This window comes from Crotalus tigris, unplaced genomic scaffold, assembly GCF_016545835.1.
Source record: "Crotalus tigris isolate CLP2741 ecotype Arizona unplaced genomic scaffold, ASM1654583v1 scf7180000024119.3904262, whole genome shotgun sequence".
Classification (NCBI taxonomy): Eukaryota; Metazoa; Chordata; class Lepidosauria; order Squamata; family Viperidae; genus Crotalus; species Crotalus tigris.
The window spans coordinates 3,388,915-3,404,756 of record NW_024100396.1 but is presented as its reverse complement, the minus strand read 5'-3'; the positions used below and the strand labels follow the sequence as shown (position 1 = coordinate 3,404,756).

The window sequence follows — 15,842 nt, the reverse complement described above, 5'->3', positions numbered from 1 at the left end:
AGAGAAAAGGAACATGCATCAGGGAAAGCAATATTTCCAAATCGTATTCTAATTTCCTTTGGTCAGGGGCTCCATCTCAAGTACTGTTCCAGTTCTGAGTACTAAGATTCAGAGAAATTGGAAGAGGCTTAGAAAAGACCAGATCATAGAGTCGCTCAAAGAGTGAGATGGACAGTCTCTAAATAAGATTAATAAATAAATAAGCAAGCAAGCAGGCCTGGAAGGAAAATCCAATGAAGAAAGCTGGAAGGAGCTAAAGCCCTATGAGTTTCTTTTATACTGGAGAAAGTAAGTTCATACTCACTGCCATAAGACCTTTTAAAATCAGATCCATTTCCCAGATGTTACTTGGCTTTCATTATATGAATTATTGTTTTTAAGCCCTTAAAATACCATCCAACCTAGATACCCTGGGTACCTTGCTATGTTTCAAATGCAGCAATCCACTTAAAACTGAGGTGATCCTGTTGCCAAGAATCTACATGTGTTGGCTCTACTGCTGGCGTGTTCATTTTTCCAATGATTCTTACGACTCTGACAATTTTTTTCCTCTTTCCAGAAAACTAGAATCCACAATTAGCTATGCTAGTGTTCTTTCTCATACCAACCTCTGCTAGCCTTGGAGCTATTAAAAGCTAGAACTTTAATTTGGCACGTCTTCAATAAGTCTATCCAGGTGGACCAGGGCAATCCAGGTAACCAATAGTGAGTGACAGGACATAAAACAAAAAGTCTTTGAATCAACAGATTACATACTTGATATTACCTGTTCCTATGGTGCTTTCTTTGACTTGCTTTATATCTGGTTTTCCATGATATATGTATAACAATACCTCTTTTGCAGAGTGAACTTTGCCCTTGTCATTTGGAGAAACTAGAAACACTACCTACTCCTTTGTTGTTCTTTCTACAGCAAGTTGTAGCCCACCCTCATAATGGCACTTGCTAGCAGAAGTTCCACTTGTTCTGAGCATGATTGTGCTTTATATGGTCAGACAAGCACAATTATTACAGCTACCATAAGAAAATGCTGTCTTACTTTTAGGATTGTATTGCTTTTAGGATTTTACAATTATGAAATCTTATTTATGCTTTCTACATCTTTTTGTTACATCACTAATCCAAAGAGATAGTGGATGTGATCCCAGGCTTGATACCAATTTCAGTGGAGTGCTTTAATCTGGATTTTTAAACTGAGCAAGATTGGCCCCTTGCAACTTTAGGATCTGAGAAATTTATCTTCTTTCCAGTTCACCCACCCAAAATGATTGCTAAAAAGGAGGGGAACAACCTCGGCTAATGGCATCTCTATAAAAATGCATGACGTTACAGGCATTCAGTATGGCTAACTGTGGAAGAAACCACCAGAGCATCCTAAGTGGAGGAAGGGGCAGGAAACCACTTTGCTAATTGTTTTCCACATTCCACAGAAGTTTTTCATGAGGAACCATGTGCCGCAAAACATTTACCTCTCCATGCTCTCCTGTAGCAGAAGCAGACCTTTGATGAGCATTGCTTTCCATTTAATCAAACCTAGTCTGAATATTAAATTATAAAATGGAACCTATTAAGTCATGCAGATAAAATATTGCTATGTCTGCTTCAGAGTGTTTGTATATCAAGCTCATTCCCATTCAATGTGTTTATCAGTGTTACTCTAATAAGGGGCAGAAGTAAAAAAAAAAAAAAAACCAGCCTACTGTCTACCACCTGCTAACATGAAATAATATAGCCTCACCTTTTGATCAACAAAACAATATTAATCAATTAAAAAGGCATTAATTTATTTTAGTGCCTCAGGACAGCAAAGAATTAAAAACTGTGTTTAGGTTCATACATATATTTCAGCTCTGGAAGTGAAATTAAAATAGGCAACCATATGCAAATTGAAGTTATTAATCTACTATTTTTATATTGCTTACAATCGTGAACCCATTAGCATCATCTCATAGCAAAGAATACTTTTGTTTATTGATTTCCTGCAAAGTACTGGAGTGTAGGCTGTATTAAAAGCTAGCTTATTCTTAAAATTTTCAGAATTTTACCCTCGTTTTCAGAAGATAATTTTGTGAAATATGAATAATGGTAACATCCTTGTTTTGCTTAACATTTATCCAAGATACAATCTGAAAACTCTATAGAGTACAAATATCTTTTTCATATGTTTGAGCAGTTTGTATATTTATACTTTCAATTCACATGATTTCCCCCACCCAAAAAAGCGATAACCACTTTTCCTGTCACTGTCCATCATCCTTTTCCACTGCTCATTCTCGTCATCTGAGAATCATGATTTATTTTGCTCAACGTCATCTTCAGATTCCATTGTTCAGTTTCAGGCAAGGCGTTTTCCAAAGGAGAACAGGTTCCTTTTACATTTGCACCATTACTGAAATAGGCAATTGTAGTTTTTCTCCTTTTTAGTTCTCATAAACATTCAAGAGGTGATCTCAGTTTCTTTACAGGCTATGGCTGGGGGCAGCGTAGTACCACAGGGACCCGGGAAATGGAATCTGATAAAGAAGATTTGTGATTTAAATTGTTTTTCAGTTAAGTTATACATACAGCACACATTTTATTAATATAAATCATTTATGGAGTTCCCACAGCAGTGCCTATTACAAATGCATTTTGGCTATTATATCAAAACTTCAATCAAAAACAAGGCAATCTTAGGAGACAGGTGTCTGGCCCCTCATGCCAGCACAGGAAATCTATAAAGAGACTGCAAAGCCTTTTTTTTTTAATTTATTCATTTGATCTTCATTTGTTTTTCCATGGACTTCTATAGTACTGCCAAGAAGACATAACAAACTACTATAAACTAGAAGATGACCTTGTCTTTCTAACAAGCATTTATAAATCCTTCCAATTCTATTTACATTGCTGCAAAAACAGGATCTCACTATAACAACAAAAGGTGTTACCTGAATTTATCCGTTGCTGGAGTGCTCTGCATGTTGAATTCTGCAACTGGCACTCCCCTGGCAGATACCTGAGGAGCAAACATAGCAGCAGGATATACTACAGAAGAAGTTCCAATCTGTGAAAGAGAAACAAAATCACAGCTGTATCAAAGTCGGCAATACTTGACTGAACTAATAAAGCATTCACCTGGCTTGCCCTCTAACTTTGCTTGAGGCAAATATTTGCTTTCTCAATCTCTTTTAACTAGAAAGCTTGACCCCAGCCATAGGAATGCCAAATAATAATAATAATAATAAAAGTTGGAAGGGACCTTGGAGGTCATCTAGTCCAACCCTCTGCTCAGGCAGGAATCCCTACACCATTTCGGACAAATGGCTGTCCAGTCTCTTAAAAACTTCCAGTGTTGGAGCATTCACCGCTTCTGGAGGCAGGTTATTCCACTGGTTAATTGTTCTGTCAGGAAGTTTCTCCTTAGTTCCTTAATTAGCATTAGGATTAAAGAGATGTAATACTAGCCTTTGGCCACAGATCTACAAGCTGTCTTTAAGTTCTCCTTAATAGTTATGATAGTGCTGATGCAGACATATATCAATATCACCATTATTGGAATATTGAAAGGGCACGGGAGAAGGCATTTGCATAGTGAAAGTAGGAGTATACATAATCAAATGAAGACCTTTCACAGTACATGTCAGCCCTCTGAGGCAGACCAAACCTGAACACCAAAGTTATGAATATTAAAACTACTTTTATTACAGGATTACAGTACCAGAATCTTGTAAGTCTGAATGTACTTTCCCCCTCTCTGCCTTTATTCTAAAGAAAATTAGGCACAGTCAAATCTGAGATACTTTCTCAAACGCCATTCCCGCTTTGGACTCAAATGTTTCTTATCTGACCATTGCCTTGGCTGTAGCTCTTCCTTCTGTTTCTCAGAGTTACTCCCACAGCCCATTACAGTAAGTTTTAGCAATTAACACAAATATCAAATCCATTTATACAATTATTTTTGCCCACCAATTTGTTTATGCATGTGTGTGTGTATGCATATATGTCTGGGTCATTTTTGACTTTGGCAAATCCTTGAATAAGTCCATGCAGCTTTCTTGGTGAGATTTCGGAAGCAGTTTGCCACCGCTTTTTTCTCCGAAGAGTTACCAGCCCAAGATTACCCAGCTTGCTTTGTGCTTAAAATGGGACCTCACAATGTTCTCGCCTGGTGTTTTAAACCACTGCATCAAACTGGCCCTCACTGATTATAATAGGACATTATAATTTTAATTTAACTATTTGACAATACTGTCCTATACCATATTAATTTGGGGATGGCTCAACTTAGCAATATTTCTTATAACAATAGGGTTGGAAGGGACCTTGGAGGTTTTCTAATCCAACCCCATATCCATGGCAGGAGATCCTATACCAGTGATGGCGAACCTTTTCGAGACCGAGTGCCCAAACTGCAACCTGAAACCCACTTATTTATCACCGGGTGCCAGGTGGGCGTGGCCCACTGGGTGGGCATGGCTGTGGTGGTCCTGGCAGATTGGATGGGTGTGGCCAAGATGGGCGTGATCACCTCAATGTTGCTTGTGGGAAGGGATGCCTGTGAGGGCCAGGCTGGGTTGGGGGAGATCCAGGGGGTCTCTGGCAGGTGGGGTGGTGGGCAAGAGGCTCGTCCTGTGGGGAGAGGCGAGGCAAGGCGAGGCAGGGTGGGGGTGCCATTGTCACAGGGCAAGGTGAGGCAGGGGCCGGAGCGGCTGCTGCCTGACGCCATCGGCCCCTGCACACAGAGGCCAGCGAGCACATGGGTGCTGGGATGCATCCAGCCACGTGGGACCTCGTCGAGTTAGCGGGTGGCTGGTTGAAGAGGGAGGGTCGCCATGTCCGGGCATGGTGCGCCTGCCCACAGAGAGGGCTCTGAGTGCCGCCTCTGGTTTGCCACCACTGTCCTATACTATTACAGACAAATAGCTGTTCAATCTCTTAATGAATGTCATCTTTGCCCAGCTCCTGAGTCAGCTCTTAAGCAACTATGGCTGATTTTGGGGGGAAAAAAACCACTAAATTGACACTTCTGAACACTGGTGTTGGAAAAGACTTCTGAGAATATTGTGGACAGCCAAGAAAAAAATCAAATGGATTATCAAACAAATCAACCCAGAGTTCTCATTCAAGGTACAAATGACCAGACTCCAAATATTCTATTTTGGATAGACGACCTAGCTCTTTGGGGAAGATTCTAACACTGAGAAATGTGAAAGGAAAGAGAAGAACAAGTAAACCAGCAGGCAGGGGGTGATGGGTGCACTATTGGAAGATATGAAATCCCAGGATAGGGACAGAGCATCATAGAAAAAATCTGATTGTATGGCTGCTAAGAGTTGACAATGACTTGATGGCACAAAATTAAGCTGGGTTGGAGCAGAAAAAAAATCAGAGCTGGTTACTAGGTTGGAAAAATGAAAAACAACCCAGAAGAAAGCAATCTATATTGTTATCAATGAAGCATGCTACGCTTGGTATTTGTTGAGAGATACCTGTCCTAAAAAATACACGGTTTTACTTACTTACTTTACTAAATGTCCTAACATACTGAGAAACACTGGTGCAGTAGTTAAAATGTTGGACTAGAGTCAAGGAAACCTGGATCCTAGTTGTCTTTTAGTTATGAAAATGTCTTGAGTACTTTTTTGGCCCAGCCTATCTCACAGTGTACTAGGAGAGAAAACAGAAGGAGGGAGTACTATGTACAGATATTTAACTCCTGAATTAAAAGTGGAATACAAAGTTCATCAAGTAAGGAAAGCAAATAAGTTTTAAAAATTACTCACCACCAAACAAAGATCACATATCTCAAGTTCTTTTTCAACATCTGTAAGGATATTAGAATCCAAAGTTTCTCCAAACCATACAACATGAGGTCGCAAGAGGCCATTGCACAATTCGCATCTGTCTCCCCCAAATATGGAGAAATTATTTACATAATTGAAGCAATGCAGAAAGATGAATAAAGCAGCTTAAAAGAGGCGATTACTATACTTTAGAAAAAGTTGCACATGTATCAACTTCAGTGCAAAAGTATTGTATATTGTTTAAATTCTAGAAAAATCCATTAGGAAAACCTTCATACTTTATACAGTATATTTAATCCAAATAAATTACTCAAAATATTTCACCAATCTTGATATTATTGTTTTGCAAATAAATATTCCAGCCAATGAACCAAATCTAAGTTTTTGGATTTTAAAACCGAGAAAATTATACACATAATGCTGCTAAAAATCACTGGGCAAAAAAAAATAATACTCAGCTTAGACGAGTCTTTTAACAAAAGGCTGAACTTTTATAATATTAATATGAAACTCATCAATGTAGTCTATGATAGCATAAATACATTATGATTTTAATTCCTTTTTATTTGATAAGATTCTAATCCTAAAACTTCTTAGAATGAGCAGAAGAAGAAGAATAGCTAAATTCGAAGCAACTGCATTTCAAACTAAGGGTCATTGAATTAAATATAAATATAGTTTATATCATAAATGCAGTTTATGATACAGGTGTCAGTAGCCCAGTAAATATTCACAAATGGTAGAAGTCATTCCTCAGCAAAACTGAGAGGGAGATTTGAGCTAATTCTCCTTCTCCCTGGAAGCTAAGGTTGGAGTCCATTCCCCAGCCAATTTAGAAGTAGGGAGGGGGAATAAAGGGAACAATCTTGGAAAAGAGATCCCTATCACTGATGGATTATTTTTTTATCAAGAGTGTGACACTAGCTAAATGCTACCAATACCTTCATGTACAAAGCATTTTAATGTCAATGCAAATGTTTTCTGATTGAACAAGTGTGTACATCATGTGTATTCTCTTATGCTGTCCAACAAATCTCTTACAGAAGAGAAGCAGCATGTATAATTCTGTTCCCTCTCTGAACATTGCAGGTAGTCCTCGACTTACGACAATTGAACCCAGGATTTATGTTGCTAAGTGAGAAATTTGTTAAGTGGGTTTTGCCCTATTTTACGACTTTTCTTGCCACAGTTGTTAAGTGAATCACTGCAGTTGTCAAGTTAGTAACATAGTTGTTAAGTGAATCCGTCGACTTTCCTTGTCAGAAGGTCACAAAAAGGGGATCACAGGACCCACGGGATACTGCAACCGTCATAAATATGAACAAGTTGTCAAGCATCCAATTGTAGATCATGTGACCAAGGGGATGCTGCAATGGTCGTTAAGTGTGAGAAAAAGGTCCCAAGTTGCTTTTTTCAATGTCGTTTTAACTTCAAATGGCCACTAAATGAACTGTGTTAAGGATTACCTGTAATGAATATGAAAGCTGCAAGCTTGTGGTCATTCAACTGCAACACAGATCTTGTTGTAAGGCAAATCAGTCCTACCTCATAATATCATGGATAAACACACACACACACACACACTACTTTTTTTGAGAAAACTTGCATGAGATCAAAACTTACCGAGGGAGATCTCCCACAGGAATAGTAGCTTCTTCAGTTTCAAGATCTGGAGCACTAGAATTGTTAGCAATAATAAGAACAAATACTTTACTCAAAGCAAAGTAACAAGGAAGTATCATATTCTCCCTGGTACCAGTAAATCTCTAGTTGTGGTCTTATTTTAATGAGATAACCAACAACATGCACATTATTTCTCTTGAAAGCTCGTTTGGAAAAAGCAATAATCATTTTAAGAAATAGGTTTAATTGGCAATACTAAGGAAATGTTTTACTCTATCGGGAAATGAATAGAGTATTCTGCAAATTTCCATGTAATAAAGCTTTTCTTTTTCTTTCCTTTTTCCTACTTTAGACATCTGATTTTTTGAGATATAATTGTCTTGAAATTTTAAACATTTAGGAAGTAACTCAAACATCAGTCTTCGTAACTGCTCGCCTGTGTAAGTGCTCAAACAGAAGTTTATATCCTCCCAACTGTTCTTGAAATAGTGCCCCAAAATCACAAATAAAACCGCTAACAGTCCTACAAAGCAGCAACAGTAAAATTCTACATATAGGTGTTAGCTGTTCTGTGTTTTGCTTTGGAACTTAAATTTTTGATATAAAAAAATTGGACAACTCTCCAAATTTCTTAAATAGACAGTAGTAAAAAAAATAGTGAAATCGAAAAAGTATACATATTCATTTTAAAAACATCACTTAAACCCCATAGCTGAGGTCCAAACTGATGTGAAGGACCACTCTATTCAGGTATCTGTTACTACCTACATGTGAGCAGAACAGCTTTCCATTTGCAAATGTGATGTAGGGGCATACACAAGATAGCAGCTTGCCCACTCTATGTTCATATAGCTTGCCTGCCTTCTTAATGGTATCCTGTATTTCTATCATTCTTCTTTAATAAAAATTGTGACTATAACACCATAGATAATTACCCTTTTCCAGCTAAAGCAGGACAGATTGGACTGTTGTAATTCTCCACAACATTTCTACAACTGGTGCATCGGGTTTTGAACAAGCTACCTGTGAAGTTAAGTAATAATATCAGATTACAATATTAATTTTTAAATTTTTATTTCCGGCAAACTAGGAACATTATGCATCCTATAAAAATAAGAAGTTTCTCACCAATATTCCAAACTAAAAATTGGGTAAAAATTAATAACAGAATATGGATTGTCTATGAAGGTTGAATGTAATTAAGACACGTACTAGCTAAAATTTTATTGATAAATGTAATAATGATGTTTTTATTGAGTTGATATAATAAGAATTGTACTAGCGTGAATACGAGACAGTAAAGGTTAAGGGAAAAAGAGAAGAAATATTTGAGGTTGCCATTTGAGATTTGTACTAAAGATTTTGTTATTGAACTGATTAACCCAGTCACCACATTGCTTTTTAAATACCTAAATGTAAAATTGGAAAATAAAATATTTTTTTAAAAAAGAAGTAACAATATAGCTTTCAACAACAAAAACCAAAATCAAAGTCAATTGTAATATTTTGAAAAATGGAATGTGTTAACAAATACAAGTTATTAAGGCAAAGGAAGAACTCAATCATAGCATGCACAAGATCTTTATTAGTATAGAATTTATACTGGCAAATAATTATACCAAATTATTAATATAAAATATGGTTAAATGATCCATTTCTGGGAATTCTTACCATGAATTTCTAAAACATGTTTTGATCCTGCTCTTTTGTGGAGTTCATCAATGTTTTGTGTGATGATTACAACACTCCTGCCTTGCTTGCTTATCTTAGCCTCACATTCTGCTATAGCAAGGTGTGCGGGGTTTGGTTGTTTGGTCATCATTAATTCTCTACGGTAATGATAGAATTCCCACACCCTAGAGGGATTCCGTGCAAAAGCTTCTGGGGTAGCCAGTTCCTGTGAATAAAAAAATTGGTTATTTTGTTAAAAGAAGAAATATCCACAGCTGATTATGAAGATTATCTGAAGTTGCAACGCTATCAAACCAGGGTGCATTTATACAGTGTATTTCTATGTTCAAAATGCTTTATGAATATCATGGGAAAAGGTTTGTATAACTATGGCCTGTTTGTTCAAAACCACACATTATATCAAATTAAGTTTTTATATTAAGATTTATAGTATCATTTAAAATATAGAGTTGTAAAGCCTATTAATAATGGATGTTACAAAACGTAGAATTTAAATCAAAGAATCTCCATTGCAATAACTTCCATTTCAGCTTCTCAAAGTCTATTCAAAGTGCTAGATTTTTATAACATTTATTTTACTAATTACATTTTGAAAAGTAAATTAAGACAATGTCAGATTAAGGGGACAAGCCGGCAGTAAATTCCTGTCATAACCAATGGATTGACACTAGGTTGATCCCCCCAAAAAACCAAACAGGCCAAAGTTATACTAACCTTTTCCCATGATATCCATTCATTCGTTTGTTCGTTCATTCACTCACTCATTCATTCATTCATTCATTCAACCTATGTGCAAAATACATACTGAAGAAGACTGGACTAGAAAAAGGTGAGCTAGTATTATATCTCAAGGAAGAAACATCAATCTGCATTATACTGATACTACTCTGAAAGTTGAAAAGGCAGATAATTGGAAGCTCGAGAAAGGAAGTCAAGGAGCAGAGTGGAAACTGAGACTAAACACAAGAAGACCTAGTTCTCTTCAGAAGTTTATAATGCTGGGAAAGATAGAAGGATAGGAAAGAGGACAATCAGCATTAAGTTGAAAGGACTAGATTACAGCAGTGATAGATGGACCATTGGAGTAACCTAAGGGGATTCTTGAGGACAGATCATACATAGGCAGAGGATCCACCCATGTGGTCCCTAAGAGCCAACATTGACTTGATAGCATATAGTTCAAAGATAGGACTAACTTCACTAACTGATGTTGAAGTTGTGTAAAAATAAGATTGGTTCAATAAATACAGTGAAATTGTACTTACAGTGAAATTTGAAATAGCATAAACAGTATTAATTTTTAGCCATTAACTTAATCAACTATTCTTAAAATCGGAAACAAATGCATTGAGAAAAAGTTAATCTGCAGAGACAAGTACTCAAATAAGGCAATCTCAGTTACACTAAAATTGTCTATCCTTCCTATATGACATAGAAAATCTTAAAAGAAATTACAAATCTTGGGAAAATAAGCAAGAGAGTCAATTTGTGACTCAAAAAGAAAAAAGGATGTAGTAAAGCACTATAACTCATCAAATAATACTGTCAATTCGGTGAAATCTCAATGTATCAAACCTAATGCCACAAGCTTCACTTAGAATGGACTAATTCTTAGAACGGCACCAATCAGTATTGTATAATGAGGAATACTGACTGAATTGCATCATTGAGTTACACAGCATGCAAGTTTAATTATTATGCACGTTATGCAAATTACCCCATGTATCTTTCATAAATAATGAACACCTCTTTCCTCAATCAATTAAATAAGATTTTATTGTATATTAATAAGTTAATTCTAGCAGAATTTAATTACATTTTATTTACTACACATACGCATTCTGAACTACACTGAGATAATTTTGAAAATTATTTGACACTACTGTGTTTCATCTAGTAATACACTGATTAGCTAATTAGCCTGCATATCAACATTTTAAGTCTACTATAGAGTAGCATGTCCTTCTAAGCAAAGGATTTGGTTTTGACTTAGAATACTGCATGAGTATTTACAAACCATGCTCAAAGCAAACTGTTGCTTAGCAACATGTCATACTATTTTACAAACCATGTTCAAAGCAAACTGTTGCTTAGCACGTCATACTAGGTAATTGGGTTTTTAAAAAGTACTACGGCTCTTAAATAATATTTAGCATCCTGAAAGTATACCAACAGTACATACTTGTGCAGGCCATTTCCTCCAAAAGCTTCCTGCACCTCGGAAAGTTGGAACACCGCTCTCTGCACTGATTCCAGCCCCTGTGATAATAGCTATATGTTTTGCTTTAGCAAATATTTCTCGAAATTCAGTCATATCTTAAATAAATAAGGAAAATACAATTAGTACATTTTTGAAACACATTCTCAATTTTGATTAGCGTGTGGAAAATTTAGTGAAATTATTTTTCAACTATAAAGGTTCCTGTTCTGGGTGGTCCTAAATGAATTCAATCCAATAAGCTCTGCCTCGAATGTTAGATATGGATCTTAACATTTTGAGGAGGAGGACAAGCGAGTACCGGTATGTCCCAAAGGTAAATTATGCTTGTATATTAGTATTTTGAGTGTTTAAGCTGGAGCTAAAAAAGAGAATAGTTTATACTCAAAATTAATTACATATGAAGTCTATTTTGCATGGTGAAATCTAAGGGATCTTATACAGCTTGGCATATAAGTCGTAAAAATTAGAAACAGACTTTTCAACAATTTGTACTGATATTTCCTTATGTTTACCCAAATATGTCGAAGAAATAACAGCTTAGTTCTATGATTATCTAGCATATCTAATCAATTTATTTAAAAAATGTCCTTTCTGGGGCTAATTTTAATTGCTATTTGTTTGTAAAATTTAGGAAGCCCAACTCTGTAAAATCATTGGATTGCATACAATATTTAAAAAAACAAAACAAAAACCAATACAATAAGAGAAAGAATGAAGTACATCCAAAAGAAAAAAATATAAAGGGATATAAGGGCTTGCCACCCACACTAATGTTAAGGTCTAGGGGAAAAGTAAGTTTTTGGAAACTTTCTAAATATTAAACTTTACTGCAAACCTGAGTCAAGAAAAATGTTCAACTAGCTTTAAAAACAGGTTAAGGAATAAGAAACAAGGAGATTTTATATGGATAATTTAATACAATATGAAATCTGTTTCCCCCCCCCCCCCATTCAGATTTTATATTATAAATAAAATAAATCTCTCTTTTTGATCTGAAGAGAAGAAGCAGCAAATTTGGGAACATAAATCTCCTGATTGCTGTTTTTAAACCAAAGGATTTTTGCGGGAGAGTGGACATGGACGGAAAAATTATGAGGAAGATATAGTGACCCAGGAGAAGCAATCACCTCCCCTCTTATTTAATATGGTCATAAACAATTTCTTTGTTCTCTTCATTCAAGCTAATGTATTTGCCAGTTTTATTTTTAAAGAGTACGTTAAATGTATCCAAAACATTCCTTTAACAATAGAAAATAAATTAAATTCCATTATCTGTACAGTCTCCACCATTAACAGTTCTCAATGCCCATATGCTGCATATCTGGGGACACAATTCATTTGTTATACAAGAAGTTATACAAGAAACTTCTGAATATATAAAAGTATCCTTCTTACTTGAACTGGGTCGTGCCATTTCAAAGTATGTCCTTTCTTTCTTGGCTGGAGCAAGTTTAAGCCCACAATAGACTTGAGAAACTATGTTCCTCACGGTAAGGTTGAAAAGCTTCATTAGGATCCAGTATACTGCTAAGTGAGATTGAAAAGAATAAAGTGGAAAAGTGGCCATCTGATGAAATAAAAAAGCAAAATGTTTGCCTGCATTTATCCCAGATATATTTCACTGTAATTACCATAGTACCACAGTAAATACCACCTTAATAAATTGGCCAACATGAGTTACATTCCATTCTAGTGCTAATGTCCAGAGCGCATACATGTACTATAATACATTGCTTATGTTAGCTCTTGTGTGATAGAATTTTCCACAAAGATTGCATCCTCTTTCTTCATTTTGCCCAGGATCCTCCTGCTAATACAAGTTGTTAAAGCTCTTTAATGCTTATTCACGAGACTGACGTAAATAAAGAGAACACCTGAAACTGGAAGTTTCTCAAAGATACATTTATCAAAATGTATCTTAGTGAAGAAGTCTAATTTTATTCACCTAAGGACCAGCTCAATGCAATTTATAGCATTAATTTTTAAATTCTACCCTTCTATTCCAACTAGGTTTAATTTTGTTTGATAAAACCATTTTTTAAATCCGATGCTAATATCTACCTCAATATACAGTCTACCAACTCAGATAACATTATTCACATTCACTGCCTTATCAGTGTACTGGTGCTAGCTGTGGGGTTTTTTAATTAATGCCTTTGTTTTTATAAATAACTCAAGGTGGCAAGCATATCTAATACCCTTTCTTCCTCCTATTTTCCCAACAAAAATAACTCTGTGAAGTGAATTGGGCTGAGAGAGACTGGCCCACTTTTTTGCTTTGTGGCCATATTTCTCATATTCTATTATTTTGGCATACAATTCTTATTGTGATTTTACTCCAGAATCACTTAAATACAGTGTTCTAGAAAACTTTTCTATAAAATCTAGAAATCTACTGCATTAGATTGCTTTTCTTAAACCAATGCCTGGTATATACTTCCATTTGAGTGAGGACTGACTTATGTAATGATTCACCGTACATGAACACATCTTTGCAGTTTTCTTAGCGTGATATAGAAAGGGTTTAAAAACCATTAGCTGATTTAGCCAAATTGCTCTGAAAAGCTAGACTCAATTTTGCTGTGATGATAAATGACTCAAAGGGACTTTGTTGTCATGATAAGTGACTCAAAGCAAATTGTTCAAATTAGAGATATCCTTAGAAGAAGACTTACCACATGTCACCCAATGATTTGATTATTAAAGTATTCATACATTCACTTTTAGTCGTAAAAAATCCCTAGGAATGCTGATGTTATTAGATAGAAAGCCCACTGCCAAAATAAGTAGGGGGGAAGAGTTGTTTTTAGAAATGGAGGGTTGGGAGAGGGAGAAAGGAGGGTAATGGCTCAGCGGAACACAGTACTGCTGTCCTATTCAGTTCAAACTAACATTCTAAAGGCAAAAAATAAATAGGAAAACAAAATTTTTAAAAGAAAAAAATACTATCCGGAAAGATATGTTTTGATTGAACCAATTCGAGCCACCCAAAGTTTCCTAATCAATAAAGCAGAACTGGAGGTAGGGACACCAGCAGACATCCCACGAAGCCTAAAAAACACTTTACACTCAAAACAAAAACACTAGATTAAGTGACCATTTAAATACAGCAAACTTGTATCTGGGGGTCCTATCATTTTCAGGAGTTCTGCCTACTGCAAATAATTAATGGAGGGGAAAGAAGGAAAACACCAGATCTTTAGTTAGCACAACTGTATATTCGCCACCTTGAGGCGACGTGCAATACGTGCGTACGTACATACATAAAAAGGTGGGATATAAATATTTTGTTGTTATTGTTTCTGCCCACAAACGGCAAGAGCCAGGCCTAAACAGACCAGGGGCCCGCCTCCATGCCCACCCCAACACAGGCCCACCCAGCGTTTGTGGGCTCGCCCAAGAACGTCTGGAATTGGTTCCTCCTCCGGTAATAAGGCAGCCGAAAAGCCAGGAACAAAACAGCCCTCCCCACCCCGGGCCGCCGCTGGTTGTCGGGTTCCCCTCCTCCGAAAGCGGAGAGGCAACGCGGGAAAGGAGCCGCCTGGTGAAACCCACGGAGCCCTCGACTCCGCCCAACGCTCCCGGTTCCCAAGACGGCGAGTCTCAACAGAGCCCAGCCAGGCGGCCGCCTTACTTACCCCGAGCCCCACCGCACGCTTCCCCGGGCCCGTCCAGCCAGCGCGACCGTCGCCCGCGAGGAAGTGGCAAAGCGGGCCCAGCCGCCAGAGCGGCCCTTCGCCGCGCGCTCACGAGGCGGCCCTGCGTGAAGGGCGGCACGTCCCCCGCGCGCGGGTCGTCCCTAAAGTGCCCGTTCTGAGGTTGCTATGGCAGCTGGGGGAAAGAGGAGGGCAGAGGGCGGCCGACGACGTCTCTATCGTTCTAGCTTCAAATTGACAGCGTCGCCAGCGAGGCGGGGTTTAGCGCCAGGCATTTATGGGATCTTTGTATGAATTCTGGGAGTTGAAGTCCACATAGCTTAAAGTTGCCAAATTTGAGAAACACTGGTCTAGATCAGGGTGCTCCAAGCTTTGCTATTTTAAGACTTGTGGACTTCAACTCCCAGGATTCATGGGGAATTCTGGGAGTTGAAGTCCGCAAGTCTTAAAGTGGCCCAGTTTGGAGTCTTTCTAGATCTAGAATCTAGATCAGGGGTAGACAATCTTGGTTCTTTTATGACTCGTGGAGTTCAACTCCCAGAATTCCTGAGCCAGCTGGGCTTGTTTTGAGTTGTTTGCTCAGACTAAAAGTCTTTGCACAGCTCCTTTGCTCAACAAGAATCTTGCTATCAGCACCTGGCACAATATAGTGGGAGAACAAAGGACAAAGCTACATGTTAACCAAGTAGCCATATAAATTTAAAAACATGCAACTAAATAAAAACTAAATGATACTGTATTTCATTCTGTATGGCCATGCCAAAAATATTCGGAGTCCTCCTCTGGATATTAAGTAGGTTAGATGGGTGTCCACAAAGAAGTGTCTTCATAATAACAGTATCCAGCTTACTTTATGCCCTTCCCACA

The 15,842-nt window shown here is 37.4% G+C and overlaps 1 protein-coding gene across 3 annotated transcripts; it reads right to left on the bottom strand.

Annotated features, from left to right (window-relative positions):
* Nucleotides 1–1,763: 1,763 nt before the first annotated feature.
* Nucleotides 1,764–15,215, bottom strand: SIRT5 (sirtuin 5). 3 transcript variants are annotated; one of them, XM_039322672.1, is made up of 9 exons: nucleotides 14,958–15,215; nucleotides 12,715–12,886; nucleotides 11,281–11,414; nucleotides 9,078–9,303; nucleotides 8,342–8,429; nucleotides 7,407–7,460; nucleotides 5,763–5,880; nucleotides 2,928–3,043; nucleotides 1,764–2,513 (listed from the first exon to the last, which is right to left on the bottom strand). In XM_039322672.1, the coding sequence occupies exons 2-9, from the start codon at nucleotides 12,884–12,886 to the stop codon at nucleotides 2,438–2,440; spliced, it is 984 nt and encodes a 327-aa protein (XP_039178606.1). In that variant the 5' UTR covers nucleotides 14,958–15,215; the 3' UTR covers nucleotides 1,764–2,437. The 3 variants fall into 3 exon arrangements, with proteins under 3 accessions (XP_039178606.1, XP_039178607.1, XP_039178608.1); XM_039322673.1 differs by having other exon boundaries at nucleotides 12,715–12,846; XM_039322674.1 differs by having other exon boundaries at nucleotides 12,715–12,843.
* Nucleotides 15,216–15,842: the final 627 nt, after the last annotated feature.